The 19,892-nt window shown below is 32.8% G+C and overlaps 1 protein-coding gene across 1 annotated transcript in view; it reads left to right on the plus strand.

Moving 5' to 3' along the window:
* Positions 1–19,892, plus strand: part of LOC129947178 (uncharacterized) — a 337,053-nt gene that overhangs the window by 107,789 nt on the left and 209,372 nt on the right. The window contains exon 5 of the mRNA XM_056057626.1: positions 9,812–9,937. Coding sequence (XP_055913601.1) covers positions 9,812–9,937 — 126 coding nt within the window. The remainder of the gene's footprint in view (positions 1–9,811; positions 9,938–19,892) is intronic.

The raw sequence follows: 19,892 nt of genomic DNA on the forward strand, positions 1-19,892 counted from the left end.
TTTTTTTTCATGTGCTATAGAAAGGTATAGGTATAGTTTGGTGCATAAGAAGTTTATAAGATCATCAAATGAAAAATGTCCAACTTGACATTTAGTACTTGCAAATCGCAAGAATTTTATTTTTAACATCAAGTATTAAAAAGTTTTATAGGTTTTTATTTTAAGGACATTTAAAGTGTAAAAAGTGGACTTGTAAAGGCTATCGGTTATGTAGCACAGTGATGCACTCTGAAAGAACACCATTAAAATCCCATTTTAAAGTAAATGTTCCAAAAAAGAGAATGAATAATGAAAAATTAATTTGAGGTCGTTAAAATGCTTCTTATAGATACTAGGAATACTATAAAACCACCTTACAGTAATAGCCATACATAATGTCCATACGTTATGTTTATTGGAAGTATTTTTGCGAGTATGACTTTTTAATTTGAGGATCTTTCATAAAATATTCACTGAATATTTTTTGGAAAATTGTAAATGAAGTTAGCTATATGAAAATTTTACATTTTTAATATTTTTATCAAGTTAAAAAAACTGAGCTGACTTAAGGAGATTAACCAATCTGAAATTAAAATTGTCTGAAATTGAAAGATAAGCCACGTTAGACTGCAATAAATTTTTTGTGTGATGACTTCAATAATGTTAATATCATTTATATTTTGAAACTGTGATAACTACTAAGATACTCATTAAAATCAATCGCCTTTAAAAATTAAAAATTTGTCATAAAACAATGTGTTTATTAGAATAAATATTAACATAATCTTAAGAAAAATACTTCCACATAAAATCCTTTATTTAAGAATAAACTTGGTTAATATGAAAATGGATATAGTGAGCCAAATTTTTTAGAACTATAAAATGAAACAATTTCGTTATACATTATTTCAGAAAAACTTTAACTGTTTTCGAAGTAGAAGCTCCTAAAAGCTCAAAAAAATTCCTGATTTTGAAACATTCTTTAATGGTTCTAAGGCCGTATTAGTCATAGTGTGATGTTTAATAATCTATAGCCTTCCTCAATACATGAACAAACTAGAATTGAAAGAATTTTTCAAATTAGACTAATAGTTCTTGAGATAAGTTCATTCAAACAACCAAACAAACAAGCAAACAAACTCTTGAGCTTTACAATATAAGTACAGATTTATTTTTAAAAATATGTATACGCTCCCCAAAAGTATTATTAATTCAAGCCCCTTATCCTAAATTTTGAATTATGTTTGCAGTTTGCTTCTTTACATAGACTTTTGACTTCTGGCAATCTCGAAACAATAAATTCAAATTACAAACTGACCATGCCTTTACGAGTAAATCACAACAAAATTTATTCTGTGGCGTTCTTGTGTGACTCTTAACAACATTTTGCATTAGTCTTTCATTTTTGGTGGCCAACAACACCCAATTGAAAATAACAATCTTATTAAATCGACAAGTGTTTGGACGCTATTTATAAAGGGTTATCAAATTGAGAAGGGTAGATTTCGGAGGCCCGTGGCAACCATTTTGTTTTGGTGACATATGTCAAATCTCTTTTGTTTATTATTCAGCTATTTATGTAAAATCACCGTAGCAAATAACACGATACAACAGCACATTCAAATGTTAAAACTTTATTATTAAAATGAGTGTTCGTTAACGTTAGCGTTACGTGCATTGTGCCCATTTTACGGTAGACGTTGTGGCATTTCATAGCCGCCTCTTCAACGTTTGGTGACCAAATTTGGGACGACCGGTTCCCTTAACAATCAGCCAACACCCGTAAGTTCAAGGAATTTCAGATCGGACAAGAACGTCCGTGAAAGTGTACAGCAGAACAGAAAGGCAGTCTATTCCTCGCCGTGCACAAGAACTCGACCTTTTGCGGACTTCAGTTCAGCAAATTTTGCGTCGGTACTTGGGCCTACACCCGGAGCTCAAAGTTCATGGCCATAGACAACGTTGTTTGTTCACTGACCCCAATTTTGGCCGAAAAGTCACCTTAGTGACGAAGCGCATTTTTGGATGAATGGCTGTGTTCAAAAACAAGATTGCTGTATATGGGACGACATAAACCCACATGAGGTTCACCAGGTGATAATGCATCCTCAAAACGTTACCGTTTGGTGTGGATTTTTGGCCGGCGGCGTAATTGGACCGTTTTTTTTTTTTAAATGATGCTATTGAGGCGGTCACCGCTAACAGCGAACGCTACATAACGATGATAACTAATTTCTTATGGCCCAAATTAAACTATTAAGCCCTAGACGACATGTGGTTCCAGAAGGACATCGCTACATTCCACACAGTAAACGGCACGACATCTACGCACAACATCTTCCCACCCTAATTGAAAAACCCTATGTATGAAAACATATATATATTTTTGAAAAATAAAAAATCATACAAATGTAATTTTGAAATGCTACTTTCAAGCTTTGATTCGAGGTACGGACAGCAAAACCGTTTTTCTTCTTTTTTTTTTTCATTTTCATGTGCATTATTTTAAAGAAAACAAATTCTTGGACCTTAAGGATAAAAAATAAAACCTTTTTTCATCTTTTATAAACTTTTATTAATTCAACTGAAATATTTCAACATTTTTCACAATTTGAAAAACTAAACATTTATATGACATCTATATTATCTGAAACCTTTGGTCTAGGGCTATTTCAACACTTCTTAAACATTTGTATTGACCATCTCTGTTTTCTTGAAGCTGATTTAGTCAAAGTTATTATTTTTATTAATGTTTCAAAAAAGAACATTTTCTGATGTTACATTTCACAAAACTTAACAAAAAAAAGAAAAGTTTACACATTGTTAGCCTCGTCCCATAAAAATTTACATTTGTAGGGACTTTTTTTTAATTTTAATTTTTAAACCGACAATTTTTTCCTCGAAGGGTTATTGTTGTTGTAAGACTTACCAAACTTTCCTTGTGTTTTTTTATCCTTAAGCGTGTTTTTTTTTATTTTCCAACAAAAAAGTAAGTTCCGCCCGTACGAGTGGGTATAACAACACTGTTCAACTGTGTTGAGTTTAGGGCAAAGATTGTTTATTTTAAATGTATGTTTTTGTGTGTATGTGGGTGAGTGAGTTTGTTTTGAATGTCGGAAGCTTACTTGTTTTTGTGTGTATTGTACACACATATTTCTTGTTGTTCTAAAATCAATTTTAAGTCAACTCCTTAGGGCGCCCGCACAGTCTATTTATCTTATTAAAGACAGAGTTCATCGTACAAAATTAATGAGAAGGGAGTTGAGTTGAACTTCAAATGTTTCTTTAAAATAATTTTTTTTTTATTTTTTGTGTTCTAGAACTTAGCTGGAAGCACTCTTTTTAAACATATGACAGGCTGACGTTACCTTCTATTCCCACATCATTATTATACATCGCACTTTCCTTCCAAATAAGAATATATCTATATATGTATATGTAAAATATATAGGCCTTCAAAAAATTGTTTGCATTCGTGAAATTCTTTTTTTTTCATAATAATTGAATTTTTGCATAAACGTGTGAGCCTTGAAAAGTGGCTCCATCATGATAGACCCCGAAGCTCATAAATGTTTACTTTTTTGTTTTTGATAATTTACTGCGAAATGAGTGGTGTATTGTTGGGTCTTGTCTTTTTTTGTTTTTAATTACTATAACAAATTAATTCACCAGACCTTTTTTGTTTTATTTTTATGTGTGTCTTTATCCATTTACTGGATGATTTGGTGAAATGAAAACAATTTGTTAATTATTTTGAAACATTCGATGGAATGAGAAATAAAAATTTAGATAATGTACAAGGATATACATATATAAAATAAGGGTAGGTGTATGTGTACATATGAAAAATTGAGCAGAGAAAGGACGTAAACTGTTGGAATTTCGGGTTCGTTAAGTGAATATGGGGCTTAGTTTTTATTCAACGATGTGGAAAATTGAGAAAGTTTCTAAATAGTGCGGAATTAAGATCAAGGGAATGGGGAGTGATTTTCATTAGTTGTTTATTGGTTTAACCTCTAGTTTAACTGGCTCGAAATTTACGATATAGTTGTTTATTTGTTTAAGCTGACATTGTTTTGACAGTTTATGTGTGGTTGAAATTTTGTGTGATGTTTATTCTAAAACATCAACATTTTTATATATACTTTAGAATGTAAGTATATAGTGTTTGAATAAATTAACCTTAACACAGGACTTTTGTATTAGGAAGGTAAAAGGGTTGTTTACGAGATATCGAGAACCGAACACCAATTTTAATCAAATTCGCGTACTATTTTTTTAGATTTTATTTTTGTATGAACAAAATTGACTTTTGGATTTTTATAAAAAATCTAATGAATGGAAAAAAATATTTTCTGTAAGATTAAATTAGTTTGAACGAAATATTTTTAATTTTTGAAAAGAAATTAAAGTCGAAAATCAATTTTAACCAACTTTTGTTAATTTTTGATAAGGTTTTTATTTTTTTTGAAAAAAGTTTCACTTCAATGTTTCTCGAAATTTTTCTGAATGTTGAAAAAATACTTCTTTTAAGATTAAATTAGTTTGAAAACAATATTTTTAATTGTTGAAAAGATATTACAGTCGAAAATCAATTTTTACCAACTTTAGATCAATTTTTTTACGTTTTTATTTATTATTCGAGGTGTCAAATATTTTTTGTCTGTTTTTTTTTTTCGATTTATAAACAAAAGTATTAGTTGGATTTTTTTTTTTCAGAAACATACTAGTATGGTATCACTTAACAAAATATAATTTAAAGCTTAATGCAAGTCTCTAGCATTTTTGGTCCGAGAGATTTTTTGGTTGAACAAAATGTTTACCTTTTTTTAAATTGTTTTTTGAAAAAACCACCCACTCAATTTCTTTGAAAGTCCTTTCTGCATTTTTATCTGTAAGACAAAATTTGTTTGAAGTCGATTTCTCTACTGATTCTAGAGCTATGGACGACGAACAAAATTTCGCGAACGTATACACTCACGCAAAGACATCGCTCTAAAAATCTTTGATTTCGCCTCTAGGGACCTTTTTCGCTCTTGAGCTTGATCAAAAAGTCGATGAGCTTACAGTAGCCCTCAATAAAGCCATGGAAACTGCCTGCCTCCTCTCTACAGTGCGAGGAAAGAAGAAACCATGTTGGTGGGCTACTCAGCTAGAAATATTCAGGAAAGGTTGTAGAAGGCTTTTCAATTGAAAGACTAGACATCCCCAAAATTGGGACTCCTATAAAGAATACACAAAAAGTATAAACTCGAATTGAGAATAGCCAAAAAAACTCCATGGAGATCAACCTGTAGCTCAATAGAAGAATCCTCGGAGGCATCATGGATAAGGAAGATTCTCTCGACAAATCCAACCATACCTAGTTGTCCTATAAACTCAGATGGTACATGGACTAACTCTTGCGAAGAGCTTGGAGCTTCCCGGATAGCTCCAAATCCGTCAATACAATAAAAGATCCTGGGTCGGATATTAACTTAACTTTTGTTTAAGGTTTGGTTACAAAAGAAAAATTGACATGGGCTCTGAATAGTTTCAAACCTTATAAATCTCCAGGTCCCGATCAAATCGTGCCAGCTGAGCTACAACTTAACATTGATATAACCTTGCCCATCATTAAGATGATCTTCTAAAAAGTTGTATAAATCTGGTCTATATACCTAAGCGATGGAGAGATGTAAAAGTAGTTTTCATTTCCAAGGCGGCAAAAGCTTGCATGTCAACCCTAAAGACCTAAGACCTATTAGCCTATCATCATTCATTCTCAAAACTCTGGAACGATTAATTGATATCCATAAACGTAATAGCATTAATAAGAGACTATCAATGTCTCAGCATGCTTTCTGCAAAAGAAAACCGGTAGAAACAGCCTTGTACACTCTGGTAAGAACTATCGAATATTCCCTACTTCGCCGTCACAGGGGAACATCCTAATACACTGACAGACCTCCTCCTAAAAGGCACTCAATATGCTCACTAGATGGGCTAATCATTGCGGACTTAGTATTAATCCGCAAAAACAGATCTCGTGCTTTTTACACGTAAATACAAGATCCCAGTAATTGTACCTCCTTTAATTAAAGGTGTACCACTAATTTTTACCAATGAAGCCAAATATCTTGGTCTGATTCAGGAAAGAGTTAAAAAAGCTACAGCAGCTCTTTTCCTTTGCAAGAAACCCATAAGAAGGAAATGGGGCTTTCAACCTCGCATAACCTACTGGCTTTACACATCGGTCATCCGACCAACACTCATGTACAAGGTTACAGTATGGTGGACTGCACTGGAAAAAGTCACATACAACGAACCACTACGAGAACCACACCATCAGCAGCATTAAACACTCTCCTCCATCTGACAATCCTCGACATCTTGAGTAAACAAGTGGCAGCGAGTACAGCTATAAGACTTAACACCTCATCTCAATGGACCAACATCAATGTGGGCCACTCCATCATTTTGAACCTCTTTGGTTCTATACGTTGTATAAGTACTTAGTCTACACTGTTCCTAAACCCCTATTTGGCAAAAATTTTCAGGTATCCATTCCATGGGAAGATAAAAAACTCCTGGATGACAAATGTATCCATTTTTATACAGATGGATCTAAGACAAATGAGGGAGTGGTGTGTACTCAGAAAAGCTTAATCTAAGCATCTCATTTAGCCTCCCTAATCATTGTAGCGTTTTCCAAGCGGAAATTTTGGCGATCAAAGAGGTTCTATGCTGGCTAAGAGTAAACGTGATATCCACTTCTGATATCCGCATCTTCTGACAATCAGGCCGCTATTAAATCTCTTGACGGTGTCTCAACCAAATCTCAAACGGCCCTTGATTGTCTATCGTCTCTTATGGAGATGGCGCAGCAATTTAACATTCACCTATGTTGGGTGCCGGGCCACAAAGACATCACGGGAAATTGTAGAGCTGATAAACTCGCTAAAAATGGAACCGTCATGCCTATTTCACCTGTAAGGGAGGAGATAGGTAAACCGTTATCTGCATGTAAACTCATGGTAAAACAAACAGCTTTTGCAATAGACTCATATGGCCTTTACTGGATCTTAAGCGCTCTAAGGACTTGTTATCTCAAAGCAGACTTCATATTAGCTCCCTAATAAGTGTCCTTCCGGAACACTGAGAATTCTCTAGATTCTAGGTATTACAATGGGCGTTTTCTTCTGGCCTAAGTGTGTGGATTTTAAATCCGCAGCCACGTTAACATAACTTAACCTAGCGACCTTGAAACGTCTAGAAATGTCAAAATTTTCGATTCGAAAAATTGGACCGATTACAATGGGAAGTTGAAAATAAAACGACTTTCAGAAATAAAGATGCGAATCTTGGAAAACGTGTTAATAAAACAATGTTCACTTCAAGAATAGAGTCTTCAAAACTTTTACAGTTTAAAGCTGCCATAGTCATGTCACTTGTTCATTCTGTTTTTCCAAAATAATCTTCAGACAGTCTATTTCAAGATACTTAGGAAAAGTAAACCAATCGGTATTTTTATACTGCATAAGAGCTATTAATTCATATTAAGTCCATATAATATGTACTTTATTGTCAAGATTATTCTTAAAGATAATCATAACAGCTATGTTTCAAATCTTATGAATATAAAAAACCTGCTAACCTATGGAAAATGTGAGCAATATTTATGAATAATGACCAAGGATGCGAAGGATAATTTAAGAGACAACAGTGAAAAAAAATTAAAGTGTTGAGTATTTTGCTATAGAAAAAAAATGCATATTAACATTTGTAATATGTTTTTTTAGTCAGATTCATTTTTAATAAGGGAACTTAGGTATACAGAAATAGCATTCCAGGTACTTATGACAAGTTAGTGCAGAAGATCTCTTTCGAAAATGTCATGTCTCATTTTGAAAATACTTAAAACAAACGAATATACTTACCCTCTGCAAAAATCCTTCGCCATCGCTACTCAAAATCACAATTTGTAATTCCTTTTGAATCCATCAACTACTTATGACACCCATTTCAAAATTCACACTTCTAAAAGTTTGCTTTAGTATGTGTAATTCTACCTATCCCAATGTTTATGTATAGGTGTGTATTTATGTTCGAAATATTTTGCAAACAAAGTCATTTATCCAAAGAACCTCGAATCTATGTTGCTTTAACCTTGAAGAGGTGCAGTGTATATGTATAATATTTTATAGTGCGATATGCATGGTCCGTTTGTTTATATGTGTGTATATTGAAAGATTTCTTAACCAAAGAGGCACAACAAGTCAACACCATATGTGTTCCTTTGTATATAGGTAGCTACACATTGGTATATTCATTCGAGCTAAGTTTTATTGAAAGCATTTTCTATAAAATGCTAAACATCAAGGATGTTTACCCTCATAATGATGTTTACCTTGTCGAAGGGTTGTGGACCTCTCTGACAGACGACAACCAAGACTAAAGGTATAACAACAACGACGTCGAAACCTTTTAAAGGTGGAACACCCCTAAGTGGTTGCTTGATGGTTTAAGGGTTAGGTATATGCTGCATGCAGTTTAAATGGTATACGACCGACACGATGACGACGAAGATGAAGACGACGGTATTCGAGACGGCAATCATTGCATATCCGTCAAAGTATACAATATGGGATTTCGTAAGATTGTGATGTGTACTATATGGCACTTTAAAGAGTTCTTGAGAATGTTTCAATTTAATGATGTCATTCGCATTTCACCCTAGACCCAACCCCGAAAGACCAACAACGACGATTGTGAACGGAGTGAGCATAACTTGGATTGGCCAGCTGCATCACATGGACGGGTGGGATTGATGCAAATGTCATACTATGGTTCACAAACCAAGTAATGGCAATCATTTTCAATTATACTTCAATAACCCATGCAAATTCCTGATGCTTTAAAATGCATCTCTCTATAGCTTTATGTTTGTATATCTAACCCTATATCTAGATACACAATGCAACAATTTAGATATAGTGAAGCGGATTAATTTCATCGGATTGCTTTTAAATTGTTGCAATGTCATCATGGCACGGACAGCGGACGAGTATCATGGTTTCACAATTCAACTTTTATATATACCGCCCACTGTGGGTTCAATGCTTGTGTATATAGATACTTAGATTTATATGTATATACTTTGTTCTGGGTCAATAATCTGCAAAATAAAATGAAATATCCATTACGCTGGAATAAAAATCATTGGCTTTTTCTGATATCCTCGGCATATTTTATAGAAATAGCAGCAATAGCTAGCTATGTCCTAATGCAACCGGAACTCGCTGTAGACCTGGTATTACGCCCCAAGCACGTTTCATATATTTCCATGAAATTAAGTCGTCATCCCCTCCCATCCCTTGCATAGATATATGTATGCATAAGTATTATCCTATTAGGGACAACAAAAAAAGAACACATTTTATTATATATGTAGTTAAGGTAGGTATACAGGAAAATTGAACGACGACGGACGAATGGATTCTGGGCATCTCTATATGCAGAGGTATCATCTGGTATTTAGTCCATTTCACCACTAAAAAGAACCAATCAACCACCTAACAACCACCAACAACAACTAGGCATCAGCAAGGCTTGATCCTCTTTGGATAAATATTCTAAAATACCTTCCTTCAATTTAAACCTACACCTCTTCATAACCCCTAGCTTGTCTCTTAATACCCTGCCCTACCCTATCCCAGCCTATACTTTTGTACCACCACCATACCACCCTAACGACCAACGACCAACCAGCCTACCACCACCTCCTCCTTCCATACACACATTTTATATTCTGTGTATTTTATTTTGTATTTTTGTATCTTTTTTTTCGCAGATTATATTCGATGGATTTACAGTGGGACGTTTCGATGAGGGTTTGGTCGATTCGGATATTGATGGATTCGATTCAAATTTTAGTCCATCGGGCGAGCTCCCAGGATGTCCCGAAGGATTTATGCAGGTATGTACATAAATTGCTATCACTGTGTATCTGTGTGTGTGTGGTGCGTGTTATTTTATACTCTTGTTCCAGGTATACCATGTTTTATAGGTAATGGATGATTTTCCATGGATATTTTGACAGACCATGTTTTTGTGTGCCTCTGTGCATAGGTGGTTGAAAGGAAATGTATATTTTTCCATACCAACAATATATTAATGTTTTTCTTTTTGTTAAATTTTTGTTTTTGTTCTTGTTCGGTCGTGGCTTACGTGTTATTTTCTTCCTGAATTTTTATATGAAAATATGTATCTCAATAAAATGAAAAATGAGAAACATATACAAGCAAGCTATGACATACATTCAAGGTAGAACAATAACTTTTGCTTGGAAGCTTCAAAGTGACATAGGATGTGGTAGGACAAATTGTTTTTATTTTTGTTTTCTCTATTTTACGAAAGAAGCACGTGCATGAATGTAGAACCAAAAGATAGGAAATTATGAGCCAGAGATTGGATTTCTTTATGAACTTGGATTATATAAGATTACATTTGTAATTTTAAACTCAATATGGTAAAATTAAGTCTATTGGAGTTTTCATTTGGACAATCGTTTTAAGGTTCATAACTCTTTTTGAAAGAGCACTAGGTAAAAGAACAAGTTAGGAATGTTTGGAATATTTTATACTAAATATTAATATGGTTTTTAAGTATGGTTGGGTAGATCCCTTAACAATTATTTTAAGCGATGATTTTGAATCAAATACAAGCTCTTTTAAATAAGGAACAAATGTCTGGTACAATAAAGAGCGGAGCGTTTTGAATTTTGGTATAAATAAACATTTTACCTATAAGGGAATTGATATGAACCCACTTGCGTAGATCTGGTGTAATAACATTATTGTCAAAACGAGGGCTCTTAAAACTTTTAGAACTACTTTCTTTAAACCGAGCGATTGACCATATGCACTTTACATGGACTTTAGTTGTACTTGCATAGCTTTATTTGTTTAGCATGCAAGCACATGATTTTTCTTGTTTGTAAAAGAAGAACACAATTTTAACTAATATTCCGAAACCAAGGCAAAACTAACAATACTAAACCTTCGAACCATCTGTCAAAACGTGTCAGTGTTGCTAACAGTATTTTTAGCGTTTAAACAAAGTTAAAAAAATTTCAACAGCTACTCGTGAAAAATCGCTTCACCCGTTTTGTTATTAAGAAATTCTAGTAAACAGGATTTTTAACTGAACTCTACCAAAAACGATTTATTTTTTAATAATAGGAACAAAATTTAAATTAAAAAATGGCTGTCTTGGGACTTTACTTTAAGTGAAATACACTATAATACTGACAGTTCTTTTGCAAATATTTCTGAAGAATTCATAGTTAATCCATTGTTGATTTATGCCTGATACGTACTCCTAACAAGAAATTAGTTCTCGCCACTAGTACCAGATCTAATTTAACAACCCAGTCCGAAGAAGTTATAAGCCTAAAATTTCAATTATTATTTTCATATATATATGAACCAATAAAAATATGTCAAAATTAATAAAACAAAATTGAAAGTTTTAATTAACAGGTACGAAACTAGACTTCTAAGACTGTTTCCATCAGTTGTATATTTTGTGATTGATTTGCTTTTTTCTTTTATTTTTATTCAACGAAGTTTCGAGTCCTACGAGTGATTTGAGCACTGATTCTAGGACTAGTGAAGGTTCTTACGTTACGGATCTGTGAAGAAATTGGCCGTTAATATTTTACCAATCGTTTTTTAGTTTAAAGAAAAGTGAATAAGAACATGGAATATTTTTTCCAAAAAACGTAAATAAAATTTAAATTAAATAAATAAATTAGGTGCAGCAACAGTATATGAAGAACCAGGGCCTAGTGACATACAACTCTCAACCATTCTTGTGTGCTAGTAATGTTGTCAGAGATGTTAGGGACCTACAGTTTATATGCCGAATCCGAACGGCGAATTTGAGAAAGCACTTTTCATGACAAGAATTACTCTTGGAGGATTTGTCAATTCCTCGCAAGAGGCAATACCCGTGAAAAAAGTTACGTGACACAGGCAGGGATTGAACCCAAGACCCCTTGCATGACAGTGCAACGCACTAACCATCACGCTACGGGTACTCCATAAATAAAATTTACCAATTTTAAAAACAGAAAATTATTTGAGAAGTTATTTGAAATTGTAGATCAAATTTATAAACATGTACATATAAAGAATTCAATGATTTTCTAACTTTAGTGTTGAGTTGAACGCAAGGGCGGATCCAGGCTTTTAATCAGGGGGCATTGAGGTTTACACATTTAACATATAGACGAGTTTTCAATCGCCGCTTTAAAGAGATCTTTATTGTTGTAAAAATAGGCTTACAAATTTAAATAACATAATGTGTATCTTAAGATTACATACATTTACACATTTCAAGGGCTATAGTGACAACTTTAGTTATAAAATTATTCTAGAACACTGTTTCCAGCGAGTTATGGTCTAACTTTTTGGTTTAGACGATTTTCTACTCATGAAAGCATTACAAGATTCCAACAGATTCATGAATCATCATACTAATATTATAAATGCAAATGTAAGTTTGTTTGTTACGCTTTCACGCAAAAACTACTTAACCGATCACCATGAAACTTTGCACATACACTCTTGAATGTATTAGAAGTAACATAGGATACTTTTTATTAAAAAAAATAAAAAGAAATTACGAAAAATAAGAAAATTATTTGTCAAAATATCGTCAAATTTAGCTACTTCAACGACGGTGACGACAATATCTAATTCAATATCTAATCCAATTGAATACAGTTTCAACTGTTTATATTTTTTCTATGTTTACCGTACATGTTACGATTTTTGAATGCTTCTGTCTGCGCATGTTGTTGCATCATGTTGGAGGTCCAATAAGCTTTACAGAACTTAAAATTGTCAATGCTCAGGAATGTAAAACCTACCGAGAAGCATGTGAAGCTCGGCGACTGTTAGAAAATGACAATCATTGGGATGAAACTATGGAGGAAGCTGTACAATGCCGATCGCCAGATAAAATCAGGGAACTTTACGCTACGCTTTTACCTTCTTGCGGTCTTTCTAACCCTCAAACTCTTTGGAATAAGTACAAAGAATACATGGCTGAAGATATTTTACATCAACACACACAGACATTACTTTCAATGAACATGTCTACAATAAAACGCTAATTATAATCGAAAACAAAGTTCATTTTGGAATGTCCAGCCCTCGAAGATACAATGTGGATGATTTTGATAATAAAATTGCACTAGAGCTAGATTATGATTTCATAGCACTGCAACATCAAGTGGCAGAATTAGTCCCTCAATTACTTCCAGAGCAAAATCATGTTTTCCATCAAGTTTTACATAAAATAGACTCCGGCAGTGGTAGACTCTTCTTTCTTTAGAATTCAGAATTATTAATTTTTGTTACGGTGAAATATATTTTAACATTTGTTGTTGCACTTCAATAAGCATATATTAAGGTGTTGAAACTTCATTGTCTGTAGTAATTTTTAAAAATTGTTGATCTCAGCCAAGCAATAAAATTTAGTTATTATATTGACTCATTTCTATTATTATACCCTTACCCTTTATCTCTCATACTTATTTAATTTCTCCACTGTGGGCGAAGCCGCGGGTAAAAAGCTAGTATGCCATATTTAAGAGCTTAAACACAATATTTAAGAGGGTTTTGCTTAAATGTTGTTCGAAACACAGTTTCTTCAAAAATTAAAACATATTTTTCTTTTTCCCATTTGTATTAATACGAAGAACGTAACACATATTCAAAACCCCAGAAAATGAGAGAGGATCCGATATGAAGAACTGTCGGGCTTTTTTTGACGTAGTTATTTCGAATTCAATTATTACTGTCGCTATCAGTCTGCTTACAAGTAGATGCTAGGAAATATTTTGATCTTAAAGGAATCAACAAAACTTACAAATCGTACACAGAAAAGTGTTTGGTTCTTGAATATAAGGAAATAGGTGCATTTAAGTAGGTACATCATTTCTCTAAATATTAAATAAAAACAAATTAGTATGAACAAATAAGTTTTAAGAGGCACACACAAATTTCTCGTTTCAGAATCTCTTTTCACTTCAAATCTCAAGAGATTAAAAGCTTTTATATCAATAGATATGAAACGTTCATTATGTTTTATGTATTATGCAATTATCCATTAGTTTAACAAAAGTGTCACTCTTGCTGTTTTTGTGACATTTATGTTGTTGAAATAATTCGTGTTTCAATCATCCAAAACAAATTCACCTCAAAAAGTAATTTTAGTAAATTTTTTAAGATCTTGAAAGTTTTTGTGTTTATTAGAAAATCAATTTTGAAATAAACAAATGCACACTGCGCCGCTTCCAAAAAGTCTGTTTAAAAATATTTATATATTATATTTTAAGATTTAAAAATGGAACTACAAAATCATTTTTTTTTTTTTTCAAATTTAAATGCCATTATATTTCTCAAAAAAAAAAACTTTAATTGACTTAATTTTTTTTTGGAAACCAATGGAGCGTTTTTTTTAGAATTAATTACTTAAACAAAACAACGGTTTTATGAAGGCAGCTCTTCTGGATCAGTACCGAAATATGTTTTTCTTGTAGAAATAAGCCCATTTAAGAAACAAATTTTGAAAGTTTTAAAAAATATAACGGCTAATTTATGACAAAAACTCGAATTTTCGATTTAACCAACAAATTTGGATGTCGATTGCTGTTATTTTCTGTATTAACAAAATTAAAACAATGCCTTATGGTAATTGGCTTAAAACTTTAATTTATCAATTTAAACTCAATTGACACAGGTCTTTAAGATGTAGGGGCCAGGACAGACAGACATACGGACGGAGTCGGAGGACCCACTTTTTTCGAATTTTTTACCATTTTAATGTCATGTTTGATTAAAAGCTCGAATTCGAAATTTTTTACGAACTTTAGACGTAATTAAAGGCGAGTTTCAGGAGTTTAAAGGCAACTTAATACCAATTTCATGATCTCTTATTCAAGGTTTTTTTTAAAGAACACATTTTATATAAATTGATACCCCTGAATTCGCCAATGGTTGAATGTCAAATTGATCTTAATAAATGAATGCAAAACAATTTATTTACTAAAGTAACTACTAAATAAGTATTAAAGTTGACTTTTAAGTGACTACATGCTTAGAAATAGTTTATGAATATTGCAATGAAATCAATTTGCACTAAAGTCAAGATAGTTAACGTTTATTTATGAATATTGTGTTTAAACCATAATTTATGAATGATAATTAATACCAGTGCTGATTCGTTTTTCTGAAACTTAAGTTCTTAGCAAGATGCGTGCTCTGTTAAGAAAGTTCATCGCGCGCTTCTTCCATTTTATGGTCAGTTTTAAATCAGTTCATCGACGAAGCTCATTTTTGGCTCAATGGGTACGTAAACAAGCAGATTTGTCGGTTTTGGACTGAATATCAGCTAGAAGCATTGCAAAAGCTACCAATGCATCCAGAAAAAGTCATAGTTTAGTGCGGTTTATGGGCTGGAGGCATCATTGGACCGTACTTCTTGAAAGATGATGTGAATCGTAACGTAACTGTGAGTGGTGAGCGCTACCGCGAGATGATATCCAACTTTTATTTGCCCAAAATGCAAGAGCTTGACTTGCATGACATGTGGTTTCAACAAGACGGTTCCACATGCCACACAACACGCACAACAATGTACTTTCTGAGAGGCGAGTTCGATTAACATTTAATTTCACATTCGGGACTGGTAAATTTGCCGCCTCGATCGTGCCATTTAACGTCTTTAAACTATTTTTTGTGGTGCTATCTTAAAATTAATGTCTACAAAGATAAGCCTGCTTCAATTGACGCATTGGAAGACAACATCGAAGCATTTATTAGTGAGATACCGGACGAAATGTTGTAAAGAGTATGCCAAAATTGGACTAGGTGGATTGACCATTTGAGTTGCAGTCAAGGTCAACATTTGCATGACATTATCTTCAAATATTAAATTATATGGACCTTGCTATCGCTTCACATAAATATTTCTTGCAATTTTTCTGAATTTTTTTTTTTATCTTTCCTATTAACTTAAAAATGTGTTACTGGAAACTTATAATTGTTAACTTTGAAATTATGACTTATATTGTCATAATAGGTCCGTAAGTCGAACTGAATATTTATTTTATCCACAAAAATATTACTCATACCATTTTTGCGAACTTTGATAATAATACGTACAAAGAACCCGTCAAGTGGTCAGTTAAGTTTTAAGTTTTTGTTTCTCACTTTATACTTTGAGATTGTAACTTAAAGCTTGTAACTTAAGCTATCTTCAAAGAGTTTATTTTTCCAAGAAGTATACAAAGAATTTATAAATTTCATAGTAATCTCAGTAAAATAAGTTTGTTTTTTTTTGGATGAAAATCAAATATCACTAACCTTAACATTAACATTACAAACTTATTTCAACCTTTTAAAAATTCAATTTGAAGCACGATTTTCTATTTTGAATCTCAATTAAATCCAATGCAATTCATCAAAATTGATTGCAACGACCCAAAAATGATGTGAATATTAAAAACCAAACATTTTGGTGAAAATAAAATAATAGTTTCAAATACCACCAATCTTTTTATTTTCTATTTCACAATCACGCAAACATGAAAACATACATTCGAAAATAAACTGCTAAATATGTTTTGTGTCCTCGCAGACCAAACCAACAAAAAAACAAAAAGAATTATTCTTTATTTTGTGTGTCCAAACCAAAAGTCTGCCATTGACATTTATGTGAGCATTTTATACAAATAAATTATTCATTTTTTATTTTTATATCACCACAACTCGACCAAAATCCCCTCATTCCCTTTTCTCTACCCCATTCACTGTAATATACTCAGATTCATAGCAGCCACTTCTACCTACTACTACCACTACTACTTGTACTTGGTTCGTCCTTTATAGCCGAATCGTCGAAAATCTCGGCCCCAAATAAATTGCGGAAATCGTGTCAAGTAAAGAAGATGTTATATAGAGATGCCATAACATAAACCCCATCTCGCACACCAGCATCAGCTCTCATCCAGCTCGCACATATTATTAAGCGTTTGGTAGGATATGTATTTTCTTGATGTTTTGTGTGTTTGCCATCGAACTTCTCACATCCTTTGGCCTCGACAAACTGATTGTGTGACTTGTACGAGATAGAATCGAAGACTTAAGAAAAAAAAAGCTTCTCACTCAAGGATATTTCTCGCAATCGCCCCCTCATAGTGTATTTTATCGATTTCTGATGGGGGGCTAGCAAGAAAAAAGTCATTCAGCTTCAAGCTAAAGCCAACTTTTAAAAAATATATTTAAAAAAAAAAATATTTTCCAAACTTCTAAGATAGTTTTGGATAAAAAAAAAGGATATTTGCTTTGGTCCGCCTACATGTTTGATGTGAAGACACCAAGCAGGATGTGCTCCTTAGACACAACGTACTCGTTACTCGTATACAAACACATATAAGGCCGTCAAAGCATTATCGTTTGAGCATATTATTTCTGCGTGTTATCTGCACTCAAGTACCCTTTTTCATATAAACGAGTATACGAGAGCACCAAGACCTTAAACAAGATTTCTTATATTATATTTACGTATAGGTACGAGGACTCTTTTCTCATACACATTCATTTTTATATTTTATTTTTGAGAAGTGCATAAAAAATACTTGGATATTGCTGAAATATTACAAGGTACGATTACATCTTGTTTAATGCATATGGCCCACAAAAAGGAATTGTTTTACGACTTTTCTTTTGTAAACTATCTTCAAAAGATTTGCAAGGACTATGTACTGTACATATATGGATTATAATATAATATGTAGGCATGCATTATGTTATTATTTGAGTATGAAACTTGCAACTTTTTCAAATTCTCTAAGGTTTATCCTTGGGAGGTGAATAATGAAAATTAAATACGAAATTGCGTCGCACGTCCGTGCTGTTGAGACTATATGAATTTGAAGTATGTTCAGAAATAAAAATAATAGACTTGAATTACTACTTAAATGTTGAAATTCCTTAAAATATAATAATTTCTTAAATTCAAAAATAATAACTCCCAAAATATTCAGAGTCTGAGTACAATTACATATTAATTGGAAAAATGACAATTTCAAAATTACCTTGGAAATAATGACAATTATAATTTTTGTCATCCGAAATAAGAATATGTAAGAATATAATAATACATAACGTTTAAAAAATCTTCTAGTCCTGTGTAGCTCTTGACACCGCTTGAAAATTGTACTATTTGTGATCATTGTTAACTTCCAACGCGAAGTTATTGTAATCGATCCGATTTGACGAATTGAAAATTTTGATAATTCTTGACGACTCGACGTTTTAAGGTTCCTGGAATTTAAATCAATGATTTTTAGAGAGATGTCTGTGTGTGCGATTCAAATGAATTTTGTTTAACAGTAAGTAAAAATGGACTATCACTTGAGAAGGCTTTTCCATTGATAATAAGGAACCCGCAGCGAGCTTTAAAAATAATGAAAATCATATCACGTGAATAATTAGAGTCATCAAAGTAGTTTGGTATTGAGACTGTGTCGCACTTGCTGTAAATTCAGTGCATTTTTTTTCTCTCAGTTGCACTAAGAGAATTTTATGTAAGCTTGGCCATTCAAGTAGCTCAAAGAAAAAATTAAACGAATATCCATGAAAAAGATCCAACCATTACTTAACTCAGAACATTTTCTTGTTTATAATGGCTTTCGATAAAATTTTGGGTAATCTATTATTAGGAAGATTAAGATTTCGTCTTACGAAAGAAAAATGTAGCTGGATGGACGTTAACCTGTTTCAATGTGCAGAGAATATTTAGGTTTATTATCGGTATTATCAGTTTTTGTATTTGGTTGTATTCGCGGTACCTTCAAACTTAAGCACAGTACAACATAATACTTTTTGAGGCGGCATTGTATATTTTAAACTTTGTTGATAGGCGGAGAGGCGACCGTCAGATCACTTAGCTCATCCTCTCAATGGATCTAATACCTCTTACTAAATAGAGATACTCTAGAGAAAAATAATGCACCAGGGTTGCCTATCAGATTTTGGGCCGAAGACGTCTAAACCGGGGCACTTCCGGTGCGTTTTTTTCACCAAGACTTAGCCCATCCAGTTAATGGCTGAAACTAGTGCCAAACAATAGAGCTCGACGAGATAGATCGAAATATATAGGGTTGCCTAACTAAAAGTGGGCCGAAGCGCTTGGCAGCCCTATTTCAAGGTGCGTATTTTTCGACCATGACTTAGCCCATCCAGTTAATGGTTAAATTTGGTATCAAATGAAAGGTCTGGGTCTACTGATTATGAATATATAGGGTTGCCATGTCTTAACTGGCCGAACACCTCGGCAGCCCTGTTATAAAAAAAAATCCACCAAATATGTAATGCCTTATAACTTAATAATTTGCCTGGCTTTGTTCATCGAATTTTATTGTATTTTATATCAAATGAAAGCTCAGAGCTATCAAATGAAATTTTGGTCAAAAGAGTACAGTGGCAACAATAATTGCTTTTGCTATTCAAAAAGTATAAGTTGCCTTCTTTTACATAGCTAGATGACTTGCCTTTAAAATTGACTTAATAAATCATTAATTCTTTTTCATGGGAAATATTTATAAGTAAAGAGAGTTTTAATATATTTTTATATATTTTTTATATGAGCAGGGTTTTTATTCAACTTTTATTTACCGTTAAACAAAAAAATCACAATTTAAATACTTTTTCATTTACAAAATTAAGGAACATAGTTTTTGATATACTTATATTCAATAAAAATAAACTCAACAATACAGAAATTAAATAACATGATATCTACGAATATATTTTACTTTCCAAAAGTTTACAATCTTTCAATTTGTCGTTTAGTTA

This window comes from Eupeodes corollae, chromosome 2 (genome assembly GCF_945859685.1).
Source record: "Eupeodes corollae chromosome 2, idEupCoro1.1, whole genome shotgun sequence".
Classification (NCBI taxonomy): Eukaryota; Metazoa; Arthropoda; class Insecta; order Diptera; family Syrphidae; genus Eupeodes; species Eupeodes corollae.